The following is a 23699-nucleotide window of genomic DNA, read 5'->3' as shown; positions in this document are numbered from 1 at the left end:
TCTTCGTTGAACAACTCGGAAAAGATGGCAGCACTTCCACAAAGATTGTGATGCAGGAAAAGATGGCAGCACTTCCACAAGGATTTTGATGCACTTCCACAAGGATTGTGATGTACTTCCTCCTTTCCTGTGCTATCCTCGTCATTTGTGGTTGCATGGGAGCGTGAAATATTAGGATTACAACGTTTTAATAAATATTTTAATTCTATAATATTCGAGAAGTAATTATTTTGAAAATTAAAATAAAATGACTGCTATTCCGGGAACTGTGGCGTTTGATGAATATGGTCGTCCATTTATCATCTTAAGAGACCAAGAGAAACAAAAACGATTAACCGGTATTGATGCAATTAAGGTACGAATTCAGACATTAATATATCTTTTATAATATTTATAAACTATATATTCATATAATATATTATATCGTAATTGTGTTTTATACAAATTTAAATGAATCATTTTATTTCGATATTTACTCAAATTTATAATCAGCCATGTGAAGAGCGTAATGGCGACATTCTGGGCTTAGCATTATTTCAATTCAATTTTGAAACAAATTCAATTTTTATTATTTATTTAAGATACGAAAGATTTTGTTCTAATTTTAAACGAATTTATTTGAACGAAATGAATCTCTTATATATTTTTCAATTAATTCTTTAGTAATGTTCGTTTATATACATTGGCGTATGAAATCAATGAGATCATTTTCTACCCATAAAAGGAGATCTGTTTGGTATTCGTTACGTTCTTGCTCCTTTTTATAATAAAATAAGACGTTTCGATTATTAAAAATAACTTTTAATAATAATGAATTTGTGTGTAAAATTAAATAATAAATAATAATTTGCATTTTCAGTCGCATATATTAGCAGCCCGTAATGTAGCTAATACTCTTAGAACATCTTTGGGTCCAAAAGGTTTGGATAAATTGATGGTAAGCTCGGATGGAGATGTTACCGTTACCAATGATGGAGCTACAATTTTGAAGAATATGGATGTAGATCATGAAGTTGCAAAATTAATGGTCCAATTGTCTCAATCCCAAGACGATGAGATTGGAGATGGTACCACTGGAGTAGTTGTATTAGCTGGTGCTTTGTTAGAACAAGCTGAACAATTATTAGATAAAGGAATACATCCGATAAGAATAGCGGATGGATTTGAAATGGCTGCTAAATGTGCAACTGATCATCTTAAAACAATTACACACAAGTTTCCAGACAGTGTAGAAAATTTAGAACCTTACATTAAGATTGCTATGACATCTCTGGGCTCTAAAATGTAATTATTCATTTTGTGACAGCTTTTACCTTTAAAAATTTTGATATTTATTATAACCATGATCTAAATAATATATGCTTTTATTTCTAGTATCAATAAATGCCATAGACAAATGGCAGAAATTGCAGTGAATGCCGTATTAGCTGTCTATGATCATGTTACATGGGACGTTAACTTTGAATTAATCAAAATAGAAGGAAAAGTTGGTGGTAGATTAGAAGATACTGTATTAGTACGTGGTGTAGTTATTGACAAAGATTTCAGTCATCCTCAGATGCCAAAGGTAATACATATGATTTATGAAATATATATATATATAATATCTGTTTAAAACTTTATAAATTGATATCTAATTATTTAGATATTAATAATTTTTTTCAGAGGTTAGAAAATGTCAAATTAGCAATCTTAACTTGTCCCTTTGAACCACCAAAACCCAAGACAAAACATAAGCTTGATGTCACTTCGGTAGAAGACTATAGAGCATTGCGCGAATATGAAAGAGAGAAATTTACAGAAATGGTAAAATTGGTTAAAGATGCTGGCACAACTCTTGCCATTTGTCAATGGGGATTTGACGATGAAGCAAATCATCTTCTTTTGCAAAATGATTTACCAGCAGTTAGATGGGTTGGCGGTCCAGAAATAGAAGTAAGTTTTTATACACAGTAGTAATATCTTTTTTCTGTATATATATGTCTTATTTGCCCAATGATGACAAAGCGTACTGGAGGAGGTGTAAAAGTTTAGAAAGTTGGTCTGTTTTGATTCATATGATCTTTGCATTGTTTTACCATTTAACGTCATGTTAATTGTTATTAAAATAAAAGGATCCTTTTTGAATTATCTATCCAACGCTCCTACTTTTGCTGTGTCTCTGATGACTATAAGATTATGAGATCTGAGGGCTCTGCCTTATATTCGTATATTAACATAATGTTGTTAATACGAATTATACAAAAATATAATATTTTCTAGTTAATTGCTATTGCAACGGGTGGTCGTATCGTACCAAGATTCGAGGAATTAACACCAGAGAAACTTGGTTACGCAGGTGTTGTCAGGGAATTATCTTTTGGTACCACCAAAGACAAAATGCTCGTTATTGAGGAATGTAAAAATTCTCGTGCAGTAACTATCTTTATACGTGGAGGTAATAAAATGGTAAGAAATTTTCATAAAATACTTGTGATATATGTAATTCAAGCAAGGAGAATTTCAGTCGTGTCTTTTATACATTTTACTGACCAGACACCTTGCAAAATTAATTAATGCATAATATGATTTTAATAACGTTCAATGTATCTTTATTTCATTGATCAAATGCGTCTTCATGCTACAGCTTAGTGTTTAGAATTATACAAAAGAAGATTTTAATTACTTATACATAGGGTAAATATGTAAAAGCTTTACTTCATCCTTCTTTCTTTAATCTAGATTATCGAAGAAGCTAAACGTGCCATTCACGATGCATTGTGCACGGTACGCAACGTATTAAATACCAAAGATAAAAAGATTTTGTACGGCGGTGGTGCAGCAGAAATTTCGTGTGCATTGGCATGTGCAGCACAAGCCGATAAGATAAGTACTTTAGAGCAATATGCATTCCGTGCATTTGCCGAGGCCTTGGAAGCTGTTCCAATGGCATTGGCAGAAAATTCAGGTCTTTCCCCGGTAGATGCTCTTGCAGAGATAAAGGCACGACAATTAACAGAAGATAATCCATCTTTGGGAATTGATTGTTTAAATCGCGGAACTGCAGGTAATTATTCATTTTTATGTCGAATAATTTTTTTAAAATCTGCAATTGACAATAAAATTAAATATTAATATATTGCAGATATGAAAGTGCAAAATGTTATTGAAACATTAGCAAGCAAAACTCAACAAATTTGTTTGGCGACTCAATTGGTAAAAATGATATTGAAGATCGACGACGTACGTTCACCAAATGATGCCGGTGATGCAGCCTAAATTAATTATTTTTACTTGTTGAATGTATTAATACTGTGTATTTCTATGTATTCGTATTTCATATCTCTTTCGCAATCACGACATAACAAAATGTTAATTTATATGATAATAAAAAATTGCAATACTATCCTTTTTTCTAAAATTATTTCACTTATATAATGTCTGCCTCAAATATTTCACATTTTTTATGTACACAGATTCATACTTTACGTATGCATAATATATCGTCTAAGAGGAAACATCGTATTATGATTAACGATTTCATTTATTATTTTCATCGTAGGAACAAATAAATTTTTCACATCGAGTAAATGTATAATAATCGCGTAAATAGATTGATTTGCCGCTTAATAACACTTTGGAAAAGCATTTACTTTTCCAATTAGTTGATTCTATGGAATGTATTCGTACATTTCGTTCGAATGTACTAGGCAAAATAATGACAAACCGAATGGGATATGAGAAAATGGGGAATCGAATTGAATGCCGTTAACATCTACTCGTAAAATGGCACAAAAATTAATCGCTTGTACTCTTTTATAAATTATAATATAACAACATTATATGCTTCTCTTTCTCTCTCTCTCTCTCACACAATAACTCTTTCGTATCACAAAATATACAGTCTATTCCAACGTAACGTTACATATCTTCTCTCTCGCATTTCCTTTTTCTTTTTTTTTACATATTAATTACAATTCCAACATATTTTCTACAATGTATGCAGGTATAACGATTGGCATATTTATCAATGTTGTACCGACGAATATCGCACACGCAATCTTAACGCCATCGATCGCAAAGGGAACTAATATTTATAATTAATGGAATAAAAAAAAAATGGCAATAATGAGACTATATTATATTAATTAACGTAGTCTCAATACCTTCTGTTATCCATATAATATCTGTATGCGTATTTATCTAGTACGAATAAATATTTTTTTTTTCTTTTCCTAATTTTTCATCTTGCGATAATATACATTATCTACGAACGTAAAATTGTTAAACATGCGTTAACTTTAACAAAATATAATACTTTCCCTTATTGAACGCTACGTTATATACATACATATATATATATATATATATATATATATATATATATATATATTTCCTTTTTCTAATCGGTCTTTCATTTAATTATTTCTTTATGTTTTTTTTTTTTTTTAAATTCGGACGCGACTTGAGAATTAGAGAATTATATTTCGTAGAATATAAATTACGTAGTAAAAAAAAAATGTATATATTATAAAATGTTATATCGATAACTCATTCCATGCGTTCTATAACGTAACTAGAGTATCGGGATCACTAGATTGTTTTAATAAATAAAATAATAGCGAATGTAGCTTCTTGTACAACGATAATCAACTAAAAGCCAGAAGAGCAGTAAGAGGAGACCACTCTCTAGAATTATATTGCCAATAATTAGATCTTCTTGAGCATTGGTAGATGAAGCACCTCTGGAACTTCGATGTCCTCCAACCGAATGTTCGACGGATTGAATGGAAATCTTATTGGATAGGTATACTTTAAGTCCATTAAAAGCTAAAAACATTCATCATTTTCGTAACATCGTATTCTTATCGTGATCACAATTTTACCAAAAAAAACAAAAAAAAAAAAACATATATATATATATATGTATGTACATATATTTACCTGTTCGTTGTTCTCACCACGTTTGGCCAATTTGGCCTCTATTTTCTTTATAAAAGATACCGGTACTCGTGTCTCGAAGTCATCTGCCGGTGTATATAGATTTAATATTTTCACTATTTGATTAGCCGTAAGTTTATTGCACATCTCGCAAACGGAATTCACATCATCATCTGTTTTTCGTGCCTGAAGAAGTTGTGCCGCTTGGATGATAGGTTGAAGTGCTTCAGCAGCAGCTCCTACTCGTTTATCCCTACCCCACTGTTCCAAGTGACTCAAATTGTACCTAATCAAAGTAATTGGAATTTGATTATTTGCATTCTAAATTGAAAATTATAAAATTCCTATTAATTACCTTATTTGCATTCCTTTGGTCCAATGACAAAGCTCATTTCTCAGTAATAAATTATTTAACGCACTTGCGCACATAAAATAGAAGAGTTGTTTAAATAATTGCATAATAATTTCGGGATCAACACCATGATAAAGAAGAGTTTTGTGCACTGAACTGAGTTCGTCTAGGAGCTTGTCAAGCTTTTGCTGGGTAGAATCCGGCTCCTCGCCCATGGACGACGAACGGGGTCGACCTGGCTTGTTGGAATTCAAGCCGGAGATCGCCTCGTGCTCCAAAAGCGCCGGTACCGTAAAAGCTTGAATTCGCTCCTTCAAAGTCGTCACGATATTATTAAAAATCCATAGACTAACATTGCTCAAGACAATTCGATATTCGCTTAAATCGAAATTCCGTAAGCACTGATCATTTTGTCTAATTGTATTTTCCAATTGGAAAGGTTTGTCGCCAGAATACTGCTTCATATTATGTAATAATCGTAATGTATTGCTTAGCCATAATACGCTGTATTCAAAATCTTCTCGTTTCTTAACAATGCGTTTAACACCATTCAAATACGCGGTTAACAACGATCGAACTTTATCGTCATCGTTGATGCAATCGGTGTGTCTTATACACATAAATATTATATATGCTGGGAGCCCAGGTAGTAAAGTCACTGCTATTCTTGGTTTTAAATCTACGAATTGGAATTAAAACACTGTAATAATATCGGCCGATATTCCTATTGCATACGGATATCATATTGACTTACCAATAACTAAATGTCTTATTACCACACCAATATCTTCTTTTCTAAATTCAAACATTCCTTCGTAATCTCTTTCTTTCTTACGAATGGCTGGCATAATGCTTCCGTTGTCGCTGGACGAATGGCTGGTCGTTGTTACAGTACTGGGGTCATTAGCAGATTCTATACTGTCTGGTACTGTAATTGATACATCATGCATTAGATATAAAGGATCAAATTGATAAAAAAATCTTAACATTATCATAAATGATCCATTCTTTTTTTTTTTTTTATGTACAGGTGAGCTGTGGTCTGCATGAAACGTGATATCAAATGATATGGATGATTCATCGAGACCATGCACTCACCAGTGTTTTTTAGCACATAAGGACGATCCTTATGTTCCTTAATATCATTTCCTTCGTCTTTCGATAGCATTAGAATAAAATAATCTTAATCGCAGTACTTTCACAATTTATATTTTTAAATATTATTTCTTACTTAGTTAATTAATAATTACTATCTAGAGGAATATTAAACATTTTTACTTACAGCCTGCATCTTTGAGACGTTTCGCAAGAATTTTACATTGTTTCTTAAACTTTCTGCATTCTTCTGCTATCTTATCGTATTTCTCTTGAAGATCCTTTAATATTGCAATAAGAATGTTTATATATATATATATATATACATATATATTGTTCAAATTTATTCTACTTTTAAGCCTGATTGAAAATTAATAATCTTACCAAATTTTCAGAGGTCAATCTTGTAATTTCATATTGCATGTAAGCTTCGGTTTGTGTTTGGGGCGATTTACTTAGATTGACGGATAATAATTTCTGTTGCTTTTCGATTTCTTCCTGTAATCTGTCGATCTCTGCTCTCCATTCATCCCTTTGAATCCTCCAACCTTTTTCTTTTGCTTGCAATTCATCTTCTAGTTGCCTTTGAATAAATTATAATGAATTAAAACGATTGAAAATTTGTTTAAATCTAACGAAAGTTTTAAGGAATTATTCAATCGCCGAATATTTCTTCAATATAATCGCACATTTCTCTATTTAATTTGATATCATTTAAATTAACATATTTTCGCATTGCATTCGATTGAATAACTCAGCTTTATGCAAGACACATGCCATGTCTAATGTTTCGCGTCAAAGAATCTACTCAACTCACTCTCTTGATGCCTTTCGCTTTGTCTTAAGTCTACTGAAAATCGAATTGCATGCACAAACGACAAAACACGATTAGACACGAATTGCCACGAAATTAAATCTCTGATATAATTATCGAATTACCTATTTATCTTCTTCTGTGCTTCGAAGGCAAGGACTAATTCACCATCTTCGTTAACAATGTCAACATCTCGACCATAGTTTGAACCAAGGCTCTTCATTCTTCGAGTATGATCGGCCAACACACTATGCAACTGTATGCATTCTTCTCTTCTCCTTTCCAATTCTTCCTGAAGAGCTTCAAATTGTCCTAAATAATCAATTTTTAAATATTACATTACGTCAAACTCATTGGAAAAAAAACTCAGAAGTAAAACTAGCTTAAATCCATTTTTCCCCAACTTCATATTATTCTATTACAAGATTCACAATAACTCAATGTAATATTTTATGTGAAACACGCAAACAAATATTGTAGTAAAGTGTGCAAGGTATAAAAATAAAAGCTCGTCAATGTTAATAATAAATATGTGTAATGTATTTTGTGTAGCACAGCCAAAGGAAATGGTGTATGTATATAATACGTACAGACATGTATATTAAAGAGAAACAAAAATTTTATATATATAGAATAAAAAGAAAAATGTTATAAAGAATTTCTTTAATTGTATCAATTAACCATTTACCTATAAGATGCTGCTGTGCAGCTGTTGAGTCTGCAGTCGATACAATTTTCCTTAATGAGCCCAAATCCTTTTTAAGCTGTGCATTCTCCATTTCTAATTCTTGAAGCTAAGAAACATCAGAAATACATGTATAGTTAGTTATACAATCATTGATTGAAACAATCTATTATTGAATTCACATTGTTAAATTAATTTTTATATACCCTAAAAGTATCTTGCGTTCGCGATGCTTCTTCGGGACTGTCACGTTCTAAATCTTCTACCATTCTAATTAATCGTCCATTCTCCTTTTCAACGTCCTTCAGTTTTTGTTGAAGTTTCAATACCAAATTAATATCCACGGGTGCATGGGTTCGTTCATTTGCCGTTTCTGAAGGTGATTTATTTGATTGTACTTCACCATCAGGTGGGGTATTTGAACGTAGTTGATTCCAATCGGTCGTTTCTACGCGTGAATATGGCGTCGACGACGATGTTGTTGAACGAACGGATCCATAACCGAAATCCTTTACATAAAAAAAAAAAAAAAAAAAAAAGAAAAAGAAAAAAAGGAAAAATCATTACATTGCATTTTTATTTTATACGTTATTCGACGATGATCGTCATAATAAATGTAATGAAATGAAATTTTACAATGTTTTGGTCATCCTGCGGTAATTCCGTTGAAACTACTTGTCCGCTGTTACTAGAGGCATTACTCAAAGAACGAGAATGTCCTGGTACGTGGAGAGCAAGTTTTTGTTCCAACATCTCGGCATGTTGCTCCAATTCGTGGAATTCTTTCAACAATTTCTGATAAGCACCACGATCCTGATCCTGATCCAACAAAAGCAGATCCTTCTCCTGTTCCAAACGATGTTTAAGATTTTCTTCGGCACCACGTAAATTACTCTTCAACTTATCATTTGCCACAGAAAGTTCTTTTCGCAATTTTTCATTTTCCTCGAGGAGTTTCTTGTTCTCCTGTCCTTTCTCCTGACTGATTTTCTCTTTATCCTATAGAACAACAAAAACTTGGATACAAAATAAGATAATAAAAGAATGAGATAAATGAATAAGTAAAAATATTCACGTATATCGTTAATTCGAATAATTTCAATTTCAAATATTTACCTGCAAAATATCCATTTTTTCATCTCTCTCTTGCCTTAATACATTTTGCATTTTTTCCAGTTCTTTTTCTTTTTCCAATAAAATAACATTTAACTTTTTGTTCTCGACTTCTACGGATTTAAGTCCTTCCAATTTATTTTTTAAGTCAAATACTTCATTATGTACATTCTTCAAGTGTTGATTTTCTTTTGCCTAAAATGAACGTAATGATTTCAAATAATTATGTATTTAATTAAATTAAACTCGTTGCATAACAATGAGAAAAACTTACGAGTTCATTTATTTTCTGTTGCAAAGTGATAATCTTTTTCTCTAGACCCTTGTTAAGAGATTTCACGTGTTCTACACTTCTAGCTTCAGCCTTCAATCTTTTAAACACTTTTTTGGCCAAGTATCTTCTTACACAGGACTGAACTATAACGATATCCCTTAATTTCTTTTCACATGCCCTTCTGACTAGATATCCTCTTATGTATCGTTGAATAGTCGTTACAGCTGCATTTTGCTTCATCAAACGATACCTTTCTCTCGCTAGTTTACCTCTAGCATATATCTGAATACCAATAATTGTGCATCTAATTTGCTGATACCGTCGTCTCTGTAGCCAACTTCTAACATTAGCTTGAATTTTAATGGCAGCTCTTTTACGTCTAATCCTTTCAGCCTCTTGCCTTGCCAAAAATCCTCTTCCATATTTTTGAAGACCTAAAATCGCCCTTCTGATTTTTTCATACCTGTTTCGACATATTAAACCTCGAACAGTTTTTTGAATCATTATACAAGCATTCATTTGTTTTTCTGCTCTGAGCTTTTCGAGATAAGCCACTTGTCCGGCACGAAACAAAACTTTTGTTTTCCCGAACTTGAATTTATCCTCTTCCTTGATAAATCTAATCGAGTAATATTGTAGAAATTAAAACGATTTCGTAGAAATAAAATCTTTTCTTAATTGTTAAGTTTTAGTTGTCACTTTACCTAGACAATATACGACAACATGTCTCTTTGAGATCATCGCGATTTATTTCTTTGAATACACAAAGGCATCTGTATCTTTGAAAGAATTCGGAATATGTTCTCTGACTCGGAAAACCAGCAGCAGAAATCCTAATCGTTTCGAGCACACCACAAGCTCTTAACTGTTGTACAGCACGTACAGGATTATATTCGAATGATTCCTTTGTATCGTTTGGCTTGATACAACGAACGTAATGAGGAGTCGTTGCATTTAACGTCGACATTAACATATTTAAAGAATCTCGAAATTGCGAGCCAACCTAAGGAAAATTATTACAAATTTATACAGACATATATATATATATATATATATATATATATATATATATATATATATATTATTTCTAATAAGAAAATAATTTTTACCGTTTTCTTATTATGCTTGGGAGTTATTACTGGTTTTTGTGCGGACACTTTGACTCTTACGTTAGGTACAACCAATTTTGGATCCTCCTCACAAAACAACTTCTTCAATAATTTACACTGAAAGAATAAAAATCGAATGTACAAAGATTGTACGTAAACGATTAGAAGAATTGAGAATATTCCAAAGATTTGAACTTACACTACCAGCCCTTAACACGTCTACTTGTTCCTCTATCACTGTGTCTCTGTTCTTTTCAAGAAAACCTAATGTTTCGTACTGAACTAAGCCAGCAAAATGATGAATCAAGAAAGCGGAAGTACCAAATCTTGGCTTTTCGAAATGTTTCGACTTTTTACATTTTGCATAGAGTTTATCTGCCCACGAGCTATCCGTTCCTTTTGGCATCTGTGTCAAATAATTACTTGCTAATAAAGAAAATTAATTGCCATATACGAGTTGTGAATAATTATATTTAAAATTAAGAAACTATCCTGTCAGAATATTTTGATGAGATAACTCAAATTTATTCTACATGATACTATCTCAATTGACGTATGATATTTGAATGAAAATCATGTATCTTACCCGACATTCTTCGTCTAGCAAATCCAATATGCCCAATCTCGTTTCTATTAGATCGATACACGGCTGATTGTCATAAAAGTCTATGAAAGTCCACTCGATCTCCTCCTTGAGATATTCTTCTTGTTCGAGCTTAAATACATGCTGATTGAATTGTTGTTGTAACTTTTCATTCGCGTAATTTATACAAAACTGTTCAAATGAATTTATCTCAAATGTTTCGAATCCATAAATGTCTAGCACACCAATGAAACATTGAGCTTTGTTTTGAGACTGGAGGGAACTATTGATACCATTCACTATCCAATTGAATAGCTCGGCATAAATGTGCTTTGCCAAAGCATCTCTAGCTCCTATCGCTTGCTCCGCATTCATTGGTTTTAAAAAGACTTCCCTCATAGATACGATCTTCCTATGGCAAAGCCATTTTCGCATAGCGTTAACGTCCGTACCAAGTAATTCCGAGATTATCAAAAGATGTCTATCGGTTGGCTAAAAAATTTTAAGGAAAGTCCGTATGAACTAATGATCTTTGAATCGTGAAATTTCTTATAGGCAGACAGCTTACAGAAATAAAACTAGCTTCGGTGTCGTTATCTCCATTATTGCTCTGTGCATCAAAACTATTTATATTTACGTTTCCTAAATGCAATATGGCTGATAATATTCGTAACATATCGTCTTGCTGTTTAGAAGTAAAACCGAGCATCGTAAGAGCACTAATTGTATCGTCGAAACACGAGAGATCGTCGACTCCTTCGATTCTAGGATTGTTTCCTTGATTGAGGTAATGAAACCCGTTTGAGTTTCCAAGATGTAAGTGTGGAAGACGCTTCGCTGCCGAGCACATTTGATAAAACACATGATAATTCCTCTCTTCGTTTGCCTGAACGATATAATTAATAGAATATGATGACATACAGTTCGAAATTTTCGATTGATCTAATTTACAATAAGAATTTTTATAAATTATAATTTTCCTCTTTACCTGAAAGACGACTCTTGACTTCTCCAAAAGATAAGTTCTCATACTGGCACCAGTGATATTATATGTTTTATTAAATTGTATTTCAATAAATTTTCCAAATCTCGAGGAATTATCGTTCCTCGTTGTTTTCGCATTGCCGATCGCTTCCATGATTGGTGACGAGGCTAATACTTTCTTCTCGATTTGTGTCTCCGTCGTGGAACCGCCAACAGTAGCGAAATATCGCATGGTGTACTTTGCCGACACAGTTTTACCTGCACCTGATTCACCGGACACGATGATGGACTGATCATGTCCTTCCCTGAAATTTTTCGTCAATGAAACCGAGTAATATAAGTGCCAATAATAATAATAATCAACTTTGTACATTAATCAATATAAATTATTCTTTTTTAAATAAATTAAATCACCTTTCCAATTTCGTATAAGCCTCCTCAGCCACAGCGAATATGTGAGGTTCCAAATCTCCCATAGCTTGACCTCTGTATGCCCATATCGTATCATTTCCATATATGGGCAATTCATTGTAAGGATTAAAAGCGACTAAAACGATACCGCAATACGTGTAAATGCAATGCCTTTGAAAACGTATTTGTAGATTATAAAGAACAGCTGGTTCGTGAAGGAACGACAAAGATGTAAGATTATTTTCTCCCATCAAAATATCCGGATTCCTTAATGGGGGTAGATCATGATCGCTTCCTATTTGTAATGTCTTCGTTTGATTCGAGTCGTCTGTGTGTACCTTTAATGTTGGCCGATTTACTTTGTAATCCTCTAAGAGGACAGCACCCTCCCAAATCTTTTCGGGATGTGGTATCCATACTTTGCCGCCCTGAACAAATCATATAAATCTATTAATCGTTAAGACGTGATAATTTAACATAATTATGCTCATTTAAAATTATAATTACATAATCGTTCTAATTGCCCAATCGTCTCAAAATAAAAGATAAACGGCTCTAATCAATTTCATTATTCTAATCATCGATACGTATCTACGATGAAATGGGACTTAACATATGAACGAAATAACATGATAGTGGAAATGGCAGTTCGACGACACACCTTGCATTGATTGATTGCAGGCTAATTTTCCTTTCACAAGGTGCCCTACATTTACACACGAAGCAAACCCGTGTTACGACGAACGAGGCCAACTACTGGAATCATATCGATTCATTCGGCCCGTACCTTTGAAGAAGAAAAAGGCGACAACTTTTTCTCTTTTTAATTGGTATCTATTTTTATTTCCTTTCACAGCTGAAGCTATTAGATAATACTATGAACGCATCTATTTACGTATCTAAACTAATGACATCAGGACATCATTATTGTAATTTACGAATTCTCTTAAAAAATATGTATGGTACAATTTCTGAGTATAAATATGATGAACGTTATCATACATAGGTAATTTCCATAAAACGAACGTATAATATCGATGTAATATCATCATCTGAGCAAACAAACGACGAGCAAACATCGTCATCTTATTAGAAGCAGAAAAGAAATCGATGTGTGGTGCACGAAGAAATGAAAAAAAGAAGAAAAGAAAAAAAAAAAGGAGAACGAACGCACATACAACCAGGTTGAATTTCATGAGAAATAGAACGATCTGTTTTAAAAGTCAGCTAACGGTAATCGACGAAAAGAAATGTCGAGTGAACTTTTACATTTGTTGTCACATCACGATGGAGGTAACGATGAAATCGTTATACGTATGTATATATGAATTACCATTTAACGGAATACTGTAACATGTAAGTACAAGATCCAAAGGAATGTCGAGCAACGGTAAATCATGCTTTTTATTTTGTCATCGTTTCCTCCACCTTCACTTCATGGAAGACCTTTTCGTTCGAGTTAATCGGTGCGTGTAACTTAACGACCATAAAATCCTTAGTTTAAGGATTAAATTCACAAGAAAGTAATCGCCAATGTATTGATAATTATAATTAAATCGTGATAATTATTAAATATTCAGAATTTCCATTCATTTATATATATATATATATATATATATGTGTGTGTGTGTGTGTGCATAGTATTCAAGTCAATTATGAATAAGAAAGTAAATGTTGTATAATAAATGCGTGTGTAAGATTCAACTTTTATTTATCTTTCATCTTACTTACGCGATACATAAAACTAACATAAGAATGATTAATGCTACATAACCATGTAAGACTTACCGTGAAACTATATAAATTGTATATAATGATGAAACTTTGTACTATACTCTCAACATAACTATCGTACGTTAACTCGTAATATTCTGCACTAGGAACAAATTTTATGGTTAACGTAGCGTAACATGAAAAAGTAAAGAATATGAAAGAAAGTGCAACTGAATCGTCATGATTCTTCTCTTTGATATATTGATGAATGATTAAACGCTATTGATAAAGTATTATTGCAGTATCTTATCTTATTTCATTACATTCTTTGACTACACTTATTACGTCATCATGTGGATAATATTGCGTTTATTAAAAAATGCTTTTATCAGGCTCATCAATAAAAGCATTACGCATAATGTTATTGTCAACTCAATTTTATGAACGAAGAAAAACGATGAATAAGCAAGCGTGAAATGTTAAATACGTTAAAGAGGAGTCAATTCTTTTATCTACACAAAAGTGATAAAATACAAATAAAAAAAATTTGTTTTGACTGAATAATATGTGTGACGTCTATTTCGTACTCTAATAAATAATATAGATATGTACTTAGAAATATAAATAGACTTATGTGGGTATCGCATACTCGATTCTCTTATCTGCAACTTTCTCTTAAAGCGGTTTACATTTACATAACGGAATTCGCATGACTGAATAGTTCTTCTTAAAATGTCGCATATTAGATACGTATTTCGAAACGTTAGAAAATCGATTAATACGTCCTACATATCTATTATACCTGCCGTGGTATTTACAATGATAGATATCAAATTATTAGGAAGATTTAATCCGATTAAAATAACATATAAATAATTAATTAATTAATTCTGAATAATTTATTATGTGATTTCAATGATAATTAATTCGTTTGACAAAAAAGAGAGAACAAAAGAAAAAGATAAAAAAAGAACGAAGGAAAAAAAAAGAAAACAAGAGAAATTTCTTCGTCGGCGGGGAGATGTACAATTCATTCGTGAACTCATGACCCAAGGAGTGTCCGTCACGAGACGGAAGAATCCTCGAGTAGTATCGACCATTTCTTTCTTTCTCCCTTCTCCCTGCCCGCTTTTTATAATTCGTCTCTCGTATCAGGAATCAGATTGTCCGTTTCACCGTTCATCAAATAAATCAACTACATTGACTTTTAACATTTAAGGTGAAATTTTTTTATCTTGACTTTTTTTTTCTTTGCCTTTACACCTGTTCTATTTTGCAATCTTACTAATAATCATTTTTAATAGCAAATAATAATACGACGAATAAAACATGCGTGTCATATAAGTTTTCACTTTTACTCGTTCGTAATTAATATGCATAGAATCCTGCCAGTGATCTAACAGGTTTGTCTAAGAGGCCAGTTCCCATGCTTTCTATGATTACACGTAAACTATATTTTCACGCAACTAGGAAAGTTATTATTATTGCGAGTCTCGTGCCTCTCGTGGAAAATAAAAAGTACGTGGAAGAATAGTGTTCCCACGAGACTCTTTTCATTGAGAATGTCCAGTTCAACGGTATCCTATGATACCTTATGATATATTACGATGAAAGGTATGCCCACTAAAACAGTTTTATCTTAATTACAAGAATTTTCTTTTTCTTTTTTTCTTTTCTTTCTTTCAAATTCGTCCATCTTGATATTACGAAAATTATAGCAATCAGAACGAGTGGTCATACGAAAAAATTATGTTGAATAACAGTAAAGTACATTTTACATAGATACTTTTATTGATAGAGTATTTTTATTCACACGTATATAATTGATTAAATTTTATATATATGTATGAATGAAAAATATATTTTTGAAATTATTCGTATTTATTTTGGAAAGCACATATTTTTCTTAAATGGCTTTTCAAGCGAGGATATTTTGATAAAAAATACGGTCTTAAACTTTCTTTATCGTAGAAACGAATGAGAGTCTATTCTAGGCTCGTGTTACGAAACGATGAAAAGTTAATGAACATAAATTTTCTTTCCTCTCTCTCTCTCTCTCTCTCTCTCTCTCTCTCTCTCTCTCTCTCTCTCTTTCTTTCTTTTGTACTTTAGAAATAAATGGAGAAGAAGAAGATGGAAAGAGAGATCTCACGCTTGTCAAAGTGTAATTCTATATCTTTTTTTTTCCGAGGTATATATTATAAGGAACCGTCTCTAATTTGTCGCACGAGTTACACCAAGTCGACCGCAAACGCAACGGCTAAAAACTCGATGGAATTCCGTAATGCCATATCGGAGAAAGAACAATCGCGAGAAGACAAGGATAAGTACTTGTTTTTGCGAGCTAGTCTTTAAAACATATTTTTTTTTTCTTTTCTTACAATGCACGTTCACTGAACTCTTTACAGTTCATTCTTAAAGCCTATAATAATAGGATTAAGAAACAAATATTCTATTAAATTAATATTCTATAAAAGTAATGTACTTTTGTTATATTAAATTAAAAGCTGATTTGTTTGACGTATAAATTATTAAAAAAAGAAGAAGCCTTCATGTCAAACTAGAATCGCAAACTAGATTGCAGGAATAGGAAATGAATTTGTTGCAATTTGTATGTACTCTTACGATCGCTATAATCCATCTAACAAATTGAGAAGAAAAGGATTTCCAATATGATTATGTTCCTCTTTATCTTTCAAGTTACAACACACGATAGAAGCAAGGGTGACATGAGCACGTACCACTATTCCACCCTCGTGTTGTGTCTATGTCGAGCTTTGCAAACTGTGCACCAATCTACGGCTTCTGTCGCGTTCGTCTATTCACTCGGGAATGTATTTACAACGAGAGAGCTATGTTCCATTATATTCTTCTAACATGTATGAATTATATTTATCTATTATAAATATCTATCTATATCACTGTTCATTGAATTGAAAATTTTTTAAATAAGTTCAAATGTTTTCTTCCTTTTTTTTTTCTTTCTTTTTTTTGCAAAGACCGAGAAAAGTTTCTGTTTTTTGAGAAATAATTTTAAACGTTTCTAACACGACTTCGGTTCAATAACTTTTCAATCTGTTGGGAGAGAGAGAGAGAGAGAGAGAGAGAGAGAGAGAGAAGAGGGAGGAGCGATGCGGAAGGTGGAACTCGCAATCTTATCGCCACGAGGTCATCCTCGAATGAGTCATATCGACGTGAATTCCTCCAAGCGCAAAAAAAATATCTGTTTGCACACTAGCTCAGCTTTTGCTGTTATTCAAAAAATTATAATTTTTATTTGAGCAACATTTCGGTTGTTTTTAAACGAACGATTAAACTGTGATCTACATGACTTACGAAACATTACTTTCGTTATCGGTATCAACGTTTTCAAGTAAAACTACGTAATTAAAATAATTTTTTGGAAAAAAGTTTATCACGATCGACAAAATGTTTCGTAGTTTTGATATTAATTTAATGAAATGTGATCGAATGAATAAATTAATTGAATCGATTTACCTTCGTAACAATTAACACGAATAATATTTTGATATCACTTTTGAATAGAGAAATTTTAACTTTTGAAAATATTCGAAATAGATAAATTGTGATATTTAATCGTACATTGATCACAAATTTAATCAGCGATGATTTTTTTTTTTCGTTGATTCATTAAATTAATCACGATTTCAAGTGATAAATCTGGATCGATTGATATCCACAATATTGCTTTCTTTGTCCAAAAAAAAGGAGAATGAAAAATCGTAGCAAGTACAGATCCTAGGAAGGATATGTGAAAAAGAGAATTTGTAGATGAAAGAAGGAGTTGGAAAAATTCCAACTGGCTGGCACCGGAAAAAACGGCGATAGCTCATGTTGCCGACTGAAGAAGTCTTTTAAAGACTTCTTTCGAACGTTCGAACGAAGTCTTTGCCGACCAGCTTAAAGTAACGTAAACTCAATGATATTTTACTGACAGATTTAACTGTTTGGAGAAGAAAAAGAAAAGAAAAGGAAAAAAAAAAAATAAGAAACAAGAAAGAAGCTAAGTAAACTCTCGAAGCAATCTAAGTTTTACCTTAAGATAACGTTTTTTTTTTTTTTTTTTTTCCCTAAACATTTATATGGAACAGCTAAGTGTCCATTGTATATATCTTTTAGAGATATTGAATATAATTTTATAATAATGATATGATGCATACAATGTTATATATATATTTTCTCTCTCTCTCTCTCTCTCTCTCTCTCTCTCTCTCTCTCTGTATGGTTTAGCAATATCATTCGACAATCGATCCATGCTTTCCTACCTCGGCTCTTTCATGACATTTCACGACAGTGAGAAAATGTTCGAGAGTTTATGTTCTTCTGTGCAAAGAATAACGAGGTCAAGTTTTACCACCCACATATATTCATACGACCCTTTGCTACGCTTCTTCGTTTTCTTTTTCTTCACTATACGAATATTCATATTTATTCATTTTACGTTCCATATATGAAGGAAATAACTTTAATTGCGTGAAATTTGTAGAAATCTTTACTATTGAATTTTTTTTACTTTCCTGATAAAATTCAAGTTGGTTTATATAAAAAATAAATAAATAAATAAGTAAAGAATAGATGATAAAATCAATTGTTCATTATTATTATTATTATTATTACTATTATTATTATTATTAGTCTAATCATGTCTAATAATAGTTAATCGTCAAAAAATATAGATATATTTAGATAATGAGAAAGAAAATTAATGAATCAAGCGCATCTTCCACGAAAGAAAGAGAAGCGTATCCGTGAGAAGGAAACTTGCTTGGTTTGAGAGGTAGGCCTTGTTAAAGTTAAAATCGCGGTCGTAAAAACGAAGGAAGAACTTTGTGAGATACTGCCTCGAGGAATCTTCGCATCGCATAGAAAGCCCACGAAGAAGAAGGCTCGTCCTCGACTTTCCATTTGAATTCTCTTCGAAGAGATTATCAAGAGGTACGATGAACGAACAAGCTCGCAAAAAAATAAAGGAAAAAAAAAATAAATAAATAAAAATAAAAAAGAAAGTAAAATTATTATTTACTATGATAGAAATTATTTAAAAATGGACCATTTTAATATGCAATAAAACCCATTTATTTAATCGAAATCAATCGGAATATATTAGTATAAATATTCCATTCAGATCAATGTATACATATATATACATATATACACATATATACATATATTGCATACTAAAAATCAATGTTTGGAAGAAGCAATATGTATATATACCTAATAATTAATTTTAATAATTTAGGAAAGTGACGTAAGATATTTAAACCTTTCATAAAAATTACAAAACATATATGTCTAATCTAATCGATCTTCCACAAAATTTGATTATCTTGAAATAATCAAGATTTCTAAAGTATATAATCGTCACAAAAATGAGGACTTTCGCAATTATACGGTAATCTCTCGGTTCTCGTTGAAAGAACCCAACGACTTGGAGACAAGGAGAACGACTCGGGGACATTCTGCTTCTTTTTTCACAAAAAAAAAAAGAGAGAGATAAAAAGAGAGAAAGAGAGAGAGAGAGAGAGAAAGATTAAGAACGTAGATAATATATAGGGATACGTAAAAATTCATGACTCTAGAATTATGTACTATTAAAGGTAAGGTCGTTAGACCAAATAGCTTCGGTAACTTTTATTCAAAAACATCGCTGGTTAATGTGTGATCATCCATGCCTAATATCGTGTTCGAAGCTTCTGGAAGGTCTTGTAGAAATTTGTCTTCGAATCGAAATGTAACGACGTGTAAAACGTAGCGACACGTCGTTTCTTTAAGCCTTTATCATCGGTTTATTACATTTTTATCTACGGAATAATAATCGGAATAAATTGTAACATAGTTAACACTGTAAAAAAAAAGCATTACGAATGAAATACAATAGATAAATGCAATTCTATATTTTTAGATCCGTATAAAATTGTTTTTATAATTAGAAATTAAAATGATAAGAGATATAATAAACTTTACATCGTATAGAATATTTTCTTTCAATAATATATATTCAAACAAAGATTTGAACAAAATAAATTTTAATTCTTCCTCAGACACTTTGGGAATTCCTTGTACTTATAGAGGAGTGAGAAAGAGTACAGGTAGAACGATCTATCTCGAGAGGTTTCATTTCTGAAAGAGAGAAAGGATTTTGCTTGGCTCGAAACGAACTATACGAATCACCTTCTACGACGGCCGATCGCTCCAGCAACAGCTTTGAACCAGGTTGACTGGCTCTTTAACATAAAGGTGCGTTTATGACTTAGACGAAGATCATGAATTTCAAGAATGAACAACGTTTGAATACGAATGTATTCCTTATTATACGCAAATTTATTATATTTTAATATTTTTGTCTCTTATGAAAATACATATTTCTTTTCTTTTCTTTTTTTTTTCTTTATTCAAATGAAAATGTATTTTTCACCATTTCAAATTCCACATCGTTTGTTTTTTTCTATAAACGATTACTTTAAAAAGCACTTACGAATATTAATTACGATTGAACGAAAGAAAAAAACGAAGAGATTAGTTATTTTGTTATCTATTATCTTTATGATCAATTTCCAGCGCGAGATATAAACTTTCTCTATCTCTCGGAAAGAGAAAGAGAAATTAAAAAAAAAATCTCTTCAGATGGAGCGCGTCGTAAAAAAAGGAAAAAAGAAATGGAAAGAAAGGAAAAAAGGATAAAAGAGAAAGGAGAAAGAGAAGAAACTCACAGACATCAACATGACCTCGGTCAACCCTCGCCGTTCACCTGACCGAAGCGATAAATCAACGAGCAATATGGAAAGTCTCGATAGAACCTTAAAGAGGGAAGCGTAGAAGAGATGAGAACGTTCCTACGAGATTTTTCTTTCTCGTAACAACCGTGCTACATGGGAAATCGAATCTAATGGTAAACTAACGGTACTATTATAACTGATATGCCACCAATAATCTTATGCTAGTCAATATAGGTATTGGTAACATGACTAAATCAATGATTACTTTGAAGTTTTCAATCGATGTTAAATCTTGTAATCACTCGATTGTATCGATTAAACATTGCGACAAAGAAAATGTCTATTTACTGCAGAAAGATAAGTATATATTAAACATTAGTAGCAAGTATATCAAACAGATATATAAAAAGTTTTATATTAATTTTTATACTATCTTGAGAAACTGTATGAAGAATATATTACATCTAAAATGAATTGATACGCAATATTATTACGGAGAAAAAAAAAAAAAGAAGAAATAGAAACAAAAGATATTAATAATTCTCGTCTGAACAATGATAATACGATTGGACGAGGATAAAGCTAATTTCGAAATTTTCGATAAACGATCAAAACGATGATTCACATATGAAGATCTCTTCGATCTTTCTCATTTTCTCGAGCAGATTCGAAAGCGATCGTTGTGAATTTCTACGATCATGCATGAACCACGTACGATGTAATGCTGCCCAGCTGAAGATTCGAATTCTATTGGCGCGAATGAGAGCAAAGGTGAAATTGTGTGGGTGTCCGATCGATATTTACGTCAAAAGTCGGAACGTTCCCTTTCGATAAACGCGTTCACCGTGTTACTACACTACTGTGACCCACTCTCATTCGGGAGAGGCGAATTTTCCTCCTTCACCTGTTTTCTCACGAACGAAATTTAGGTCCTACATTTATCGACCATATATTCTACGTCCTACTCTTGCCATTGATTTTTCCTTGCCCCATAAAGGATAAATATCCTGATCACGTGAAGAGATATAAAGTAATAGCGGGAAATTTTACATCATTTTTTGACATTCCTTAAACTTTTTACATTTACATTATAGATATAATGTATAATTTCATTGACGATTAATATTCCGAAACGAAAGAAAGAATAAAGATAGTTAATCGAGCAACTTTCTTTTTTCTTCTTATGTAATTTCTTTCTTTTACATTTCATCAAACGTCCGTCAATCTGTATCCGTCAATCGAGATAAACCGGAACGTTTATCATAAGAATATATATCGCGAAGGTGACTAGAAGAGAACAACAAACATTAGAAAAAAAAAGTGACTACTATTATTTTGAAAGAAGCCTAACGAATTTCGTTTTATAATAAATATAATTTTGACAATGATAAATTTTCAAGAATAAGAAATAATTGAATAAAAAAAATTTAATGAATAAAATGCATTCTTAACAAACGCTAACTGATCGTCATTCCTTTCATCGTATTACATCATATTTTAAATATAAAATACTTGATTACCACATCAAATAATTATGCGAGAGTAAGAATCCGTCATTATTTTTCTAAGCTTTTTCATACAGGATAATAAATAAGTTCAACGTGAACTTCATATAAATAAAATGAAACTTTCGAACGTTCTCTTTGAAAATGACTAACCTTGGATAAATAGAAAAAAAAAAGTGATGACCTTAAGGAAAAATGTTCACACAAATGAGGAATTGAAAAATTAATTGAAAGTTTAAAGAATTAAGTACAGTCTCGTAGATACGTATGTATATACCTTCACGTAAAGCTGTCTTAAAGTCATGGCGAGATTGGTTTAGGTAAATCTTCTCGTTGTTATCTTCGTCGTCGTCTTTGTCGTCGTCAGCGTCGTCGTCAGCGTCGTCGTCGTCGTCGTCGTCGTTCTTCTTCCTCTTCTATTACTTGTCGACTCTGCGTCTCGTCTTCGTCTTCGGTTGGAATCGTCGCGCGTGCTCTACGTGAACCGCCGACCTTCTCGTCCCGGATACATACCGACCTTCTCTTCTGATCACGGCATGCTTTTCGTTTCTATTTATTTACTTTTTTTCTTTCTTTTTTGCGCCTCTCTTTCTCTCTCTCTCTCTCTCTCTCTTGCTTCTTCGATCCGTCAACTCGACTCTCTCACCCTTAAAATACGAAGAGAAAATGAAAGGCGCACTGTAAAGATTCTCCCGATTCACCTGATACACCTTCCTCTCTCTTATATTCTCGACGTATGTCGCTCTCACGCAACTCACTGTCACCATACAAACAAAAAATACACAACTATACAAGCCGCACTCATTCACCCACCCATCCACACACACACGCACACACGCACGCACGCACACACTGTACGAAGAAAACGGGTAAAAAGGAGAGAAGAATCTTCTGCGAAAAGTACCTTCCCGCAAAACCTTCTACAACGGCACTGCCACCAGCTGGCTCGTTATCGGGTTTAGATTGACCGCCTCTCCTCCTTCCACCTTCCAACAAACCACTCTCACACACTCTCTCACTCTCTCTCACTCCCTCTCACATTCTCACTCCATCACTCCCTCACTCTCTTTCACATCCCTACCATCATCACTATGACCACGTACTCGACGGCCTTCGTTTGCGCGACGACGCGCATCTTCCATCTTTGTTTTTGCACAAACCCATCAATATGATGCTCTTCGTCGAGAGATCGAAGTCAATTAATGCCAGCGCCATCTTTTAGTTCACATAAATACTTACTTAGGTTGAATATTGTAGAAAAGTAGAAATCTGTATTATCCTCAACTATATGATAATACATTATATATGAATATATATATATTAAATTTAACAATGAAATATTTTTAATATTGAAAATTATGTATCGTAAATTAAATAAAGAAGGCGATCAATACTAGACGT

The 23699-nt window shown here is 32.5% G+C and overlaps 2 protein-coding genes across 3 annotated transcripts; one reads left to right on the top strand and one right to left on the bottom strand.

Moving 5' to 3' along the window:
- The first annotated feature begins 80 nt into the window (after nt 1-80).
- Nucleotides 81-3385, top strand: CCT5 (chaperonin containing TCP1 subunit 5). The gene is made up of 7 exons (XM_035862037.2): nt 81-355; nt 860-1284; nt 1375-1567; nt 1666-1935; nt 2263-2448; nt 2722-3046; nt 3125-3385. Exons 1-7 carry the CDS (start codon nt 248-250, stop codon nt 3256-3258), a joined length of 1641 nt encoding a protein of 546 aa, XP_035717930.1. The 5' UTR covers nt 81-247; the 3' UTR covers nt 3259-3385.
- A 376-nt stretch (nt 3386-3761) lies between these two features.
- Nucleotides 3762-23362, bottom strand: didum (dilute class unconventional myosin). 2 transcript variants are annotated; one of them, XM_035862036.2, is made up of 21 exons: nt 23203-23362; nt 22576-22945; nt 12344-12768; nt 11934-12234; nt 11514-11831; nt 10949-11437; nt 10562-10768; nt 10363-10479; nt 9958-10256; nt 9254-9872; nt 8983-9174; nt 8503-8865; nt 8073-8375; nt 7870-7975; nt 7307-7493; nt 6752-6950; nt 6555-6648; nt 6027-6200; nt 5276-5951; nt 4924-5206; nt 3762-4809 (listed from the first exon to the last, which is right to left on the bottom strand). In XM_035862036.2, exons 2-21 carry the CDS (start codon nt 22600-22602, stop codon nt 4690-4692), a joined length of 5499 nt encoding a protein of 1832 aa, XP_035717929.1. In that variant the 5' UTR covers nt 22603-22945; nt 23203-23362; the 3' UTR covers nt 3762-4689. The 2 variants fall into 2 exon arrangements, with proteins under 2 accessions (XP_035717929.1, XP_035717928.1); XM_035862035.2 differs by having other exon boundaries at nt 22576-23362.
- Nucleotides 23363-23699: the final 337 nt, after the last annotated feature.

The sequence above is a fragment of the Vespa mandarinia genome, chromosome 14 (assembly GCF_050613455.1).
Source record: "Vespa mandarinia isolate Hongniang chromosome 14, ASM5061345v1, whole genome shotgun sequence".
In the NCBI taxonomy this organism is placed as follows: domain Eukaryota; kingdom Metazoa; phylum Arthropoda; class Insecta; order Hymenoptera; family Vespidae; genus Vespa; species Vespa mandarinia.
Note: the sequence above shows the minus strand (reverse complement) of the source record. Positions and strands in the feature narration are given on the sequence as shown.

Excerpts from the sequence above, each read along its gene's own strand:
- CCT5 (XM_035862037.2), top strand. The coding sequence starts at position 248 with ATGACTGCTATTCCGGGAACTGTGGCGTTTGATGAATATGGTCGTCCA. Across the intron at positions 1,285-1,374 it reads ACATCTCTGGGCTCTAAAAT|TATCAATAAATGCCATAGAC; the intron begins GTAATTATTCAT and ends TTTTATTTCTAG. Across the intron at positions 3,047-3,124 it reads TTTAAATCGCGGAACTGCAG|ATATGAAAGTGCAAAATGTT; the intron begins GTAATTATTCAT and ends AATATATTGCAG.
- didum (XM_035862035.2), bottom strand. The coding sequence starts at position 22,602 with ATGACTTTAAGACAGCTTTACGTGAAG. Across the intron at positions 9,175-9,253 it reads AACAGAAAATAAATGAACTC|GCAAAAGAAAATCAACACTT; the intron begins GTAAGTTTTTCT and ends CGTTCATTTTAG. Across the intron at positions 8,866-8,982 it reads AAAAAATGGATATTTTGCAG|GATAAAGAGAAAATCAGTCA; the intron begins GTAAATATTTGA and ends GTTGTTCTATAG.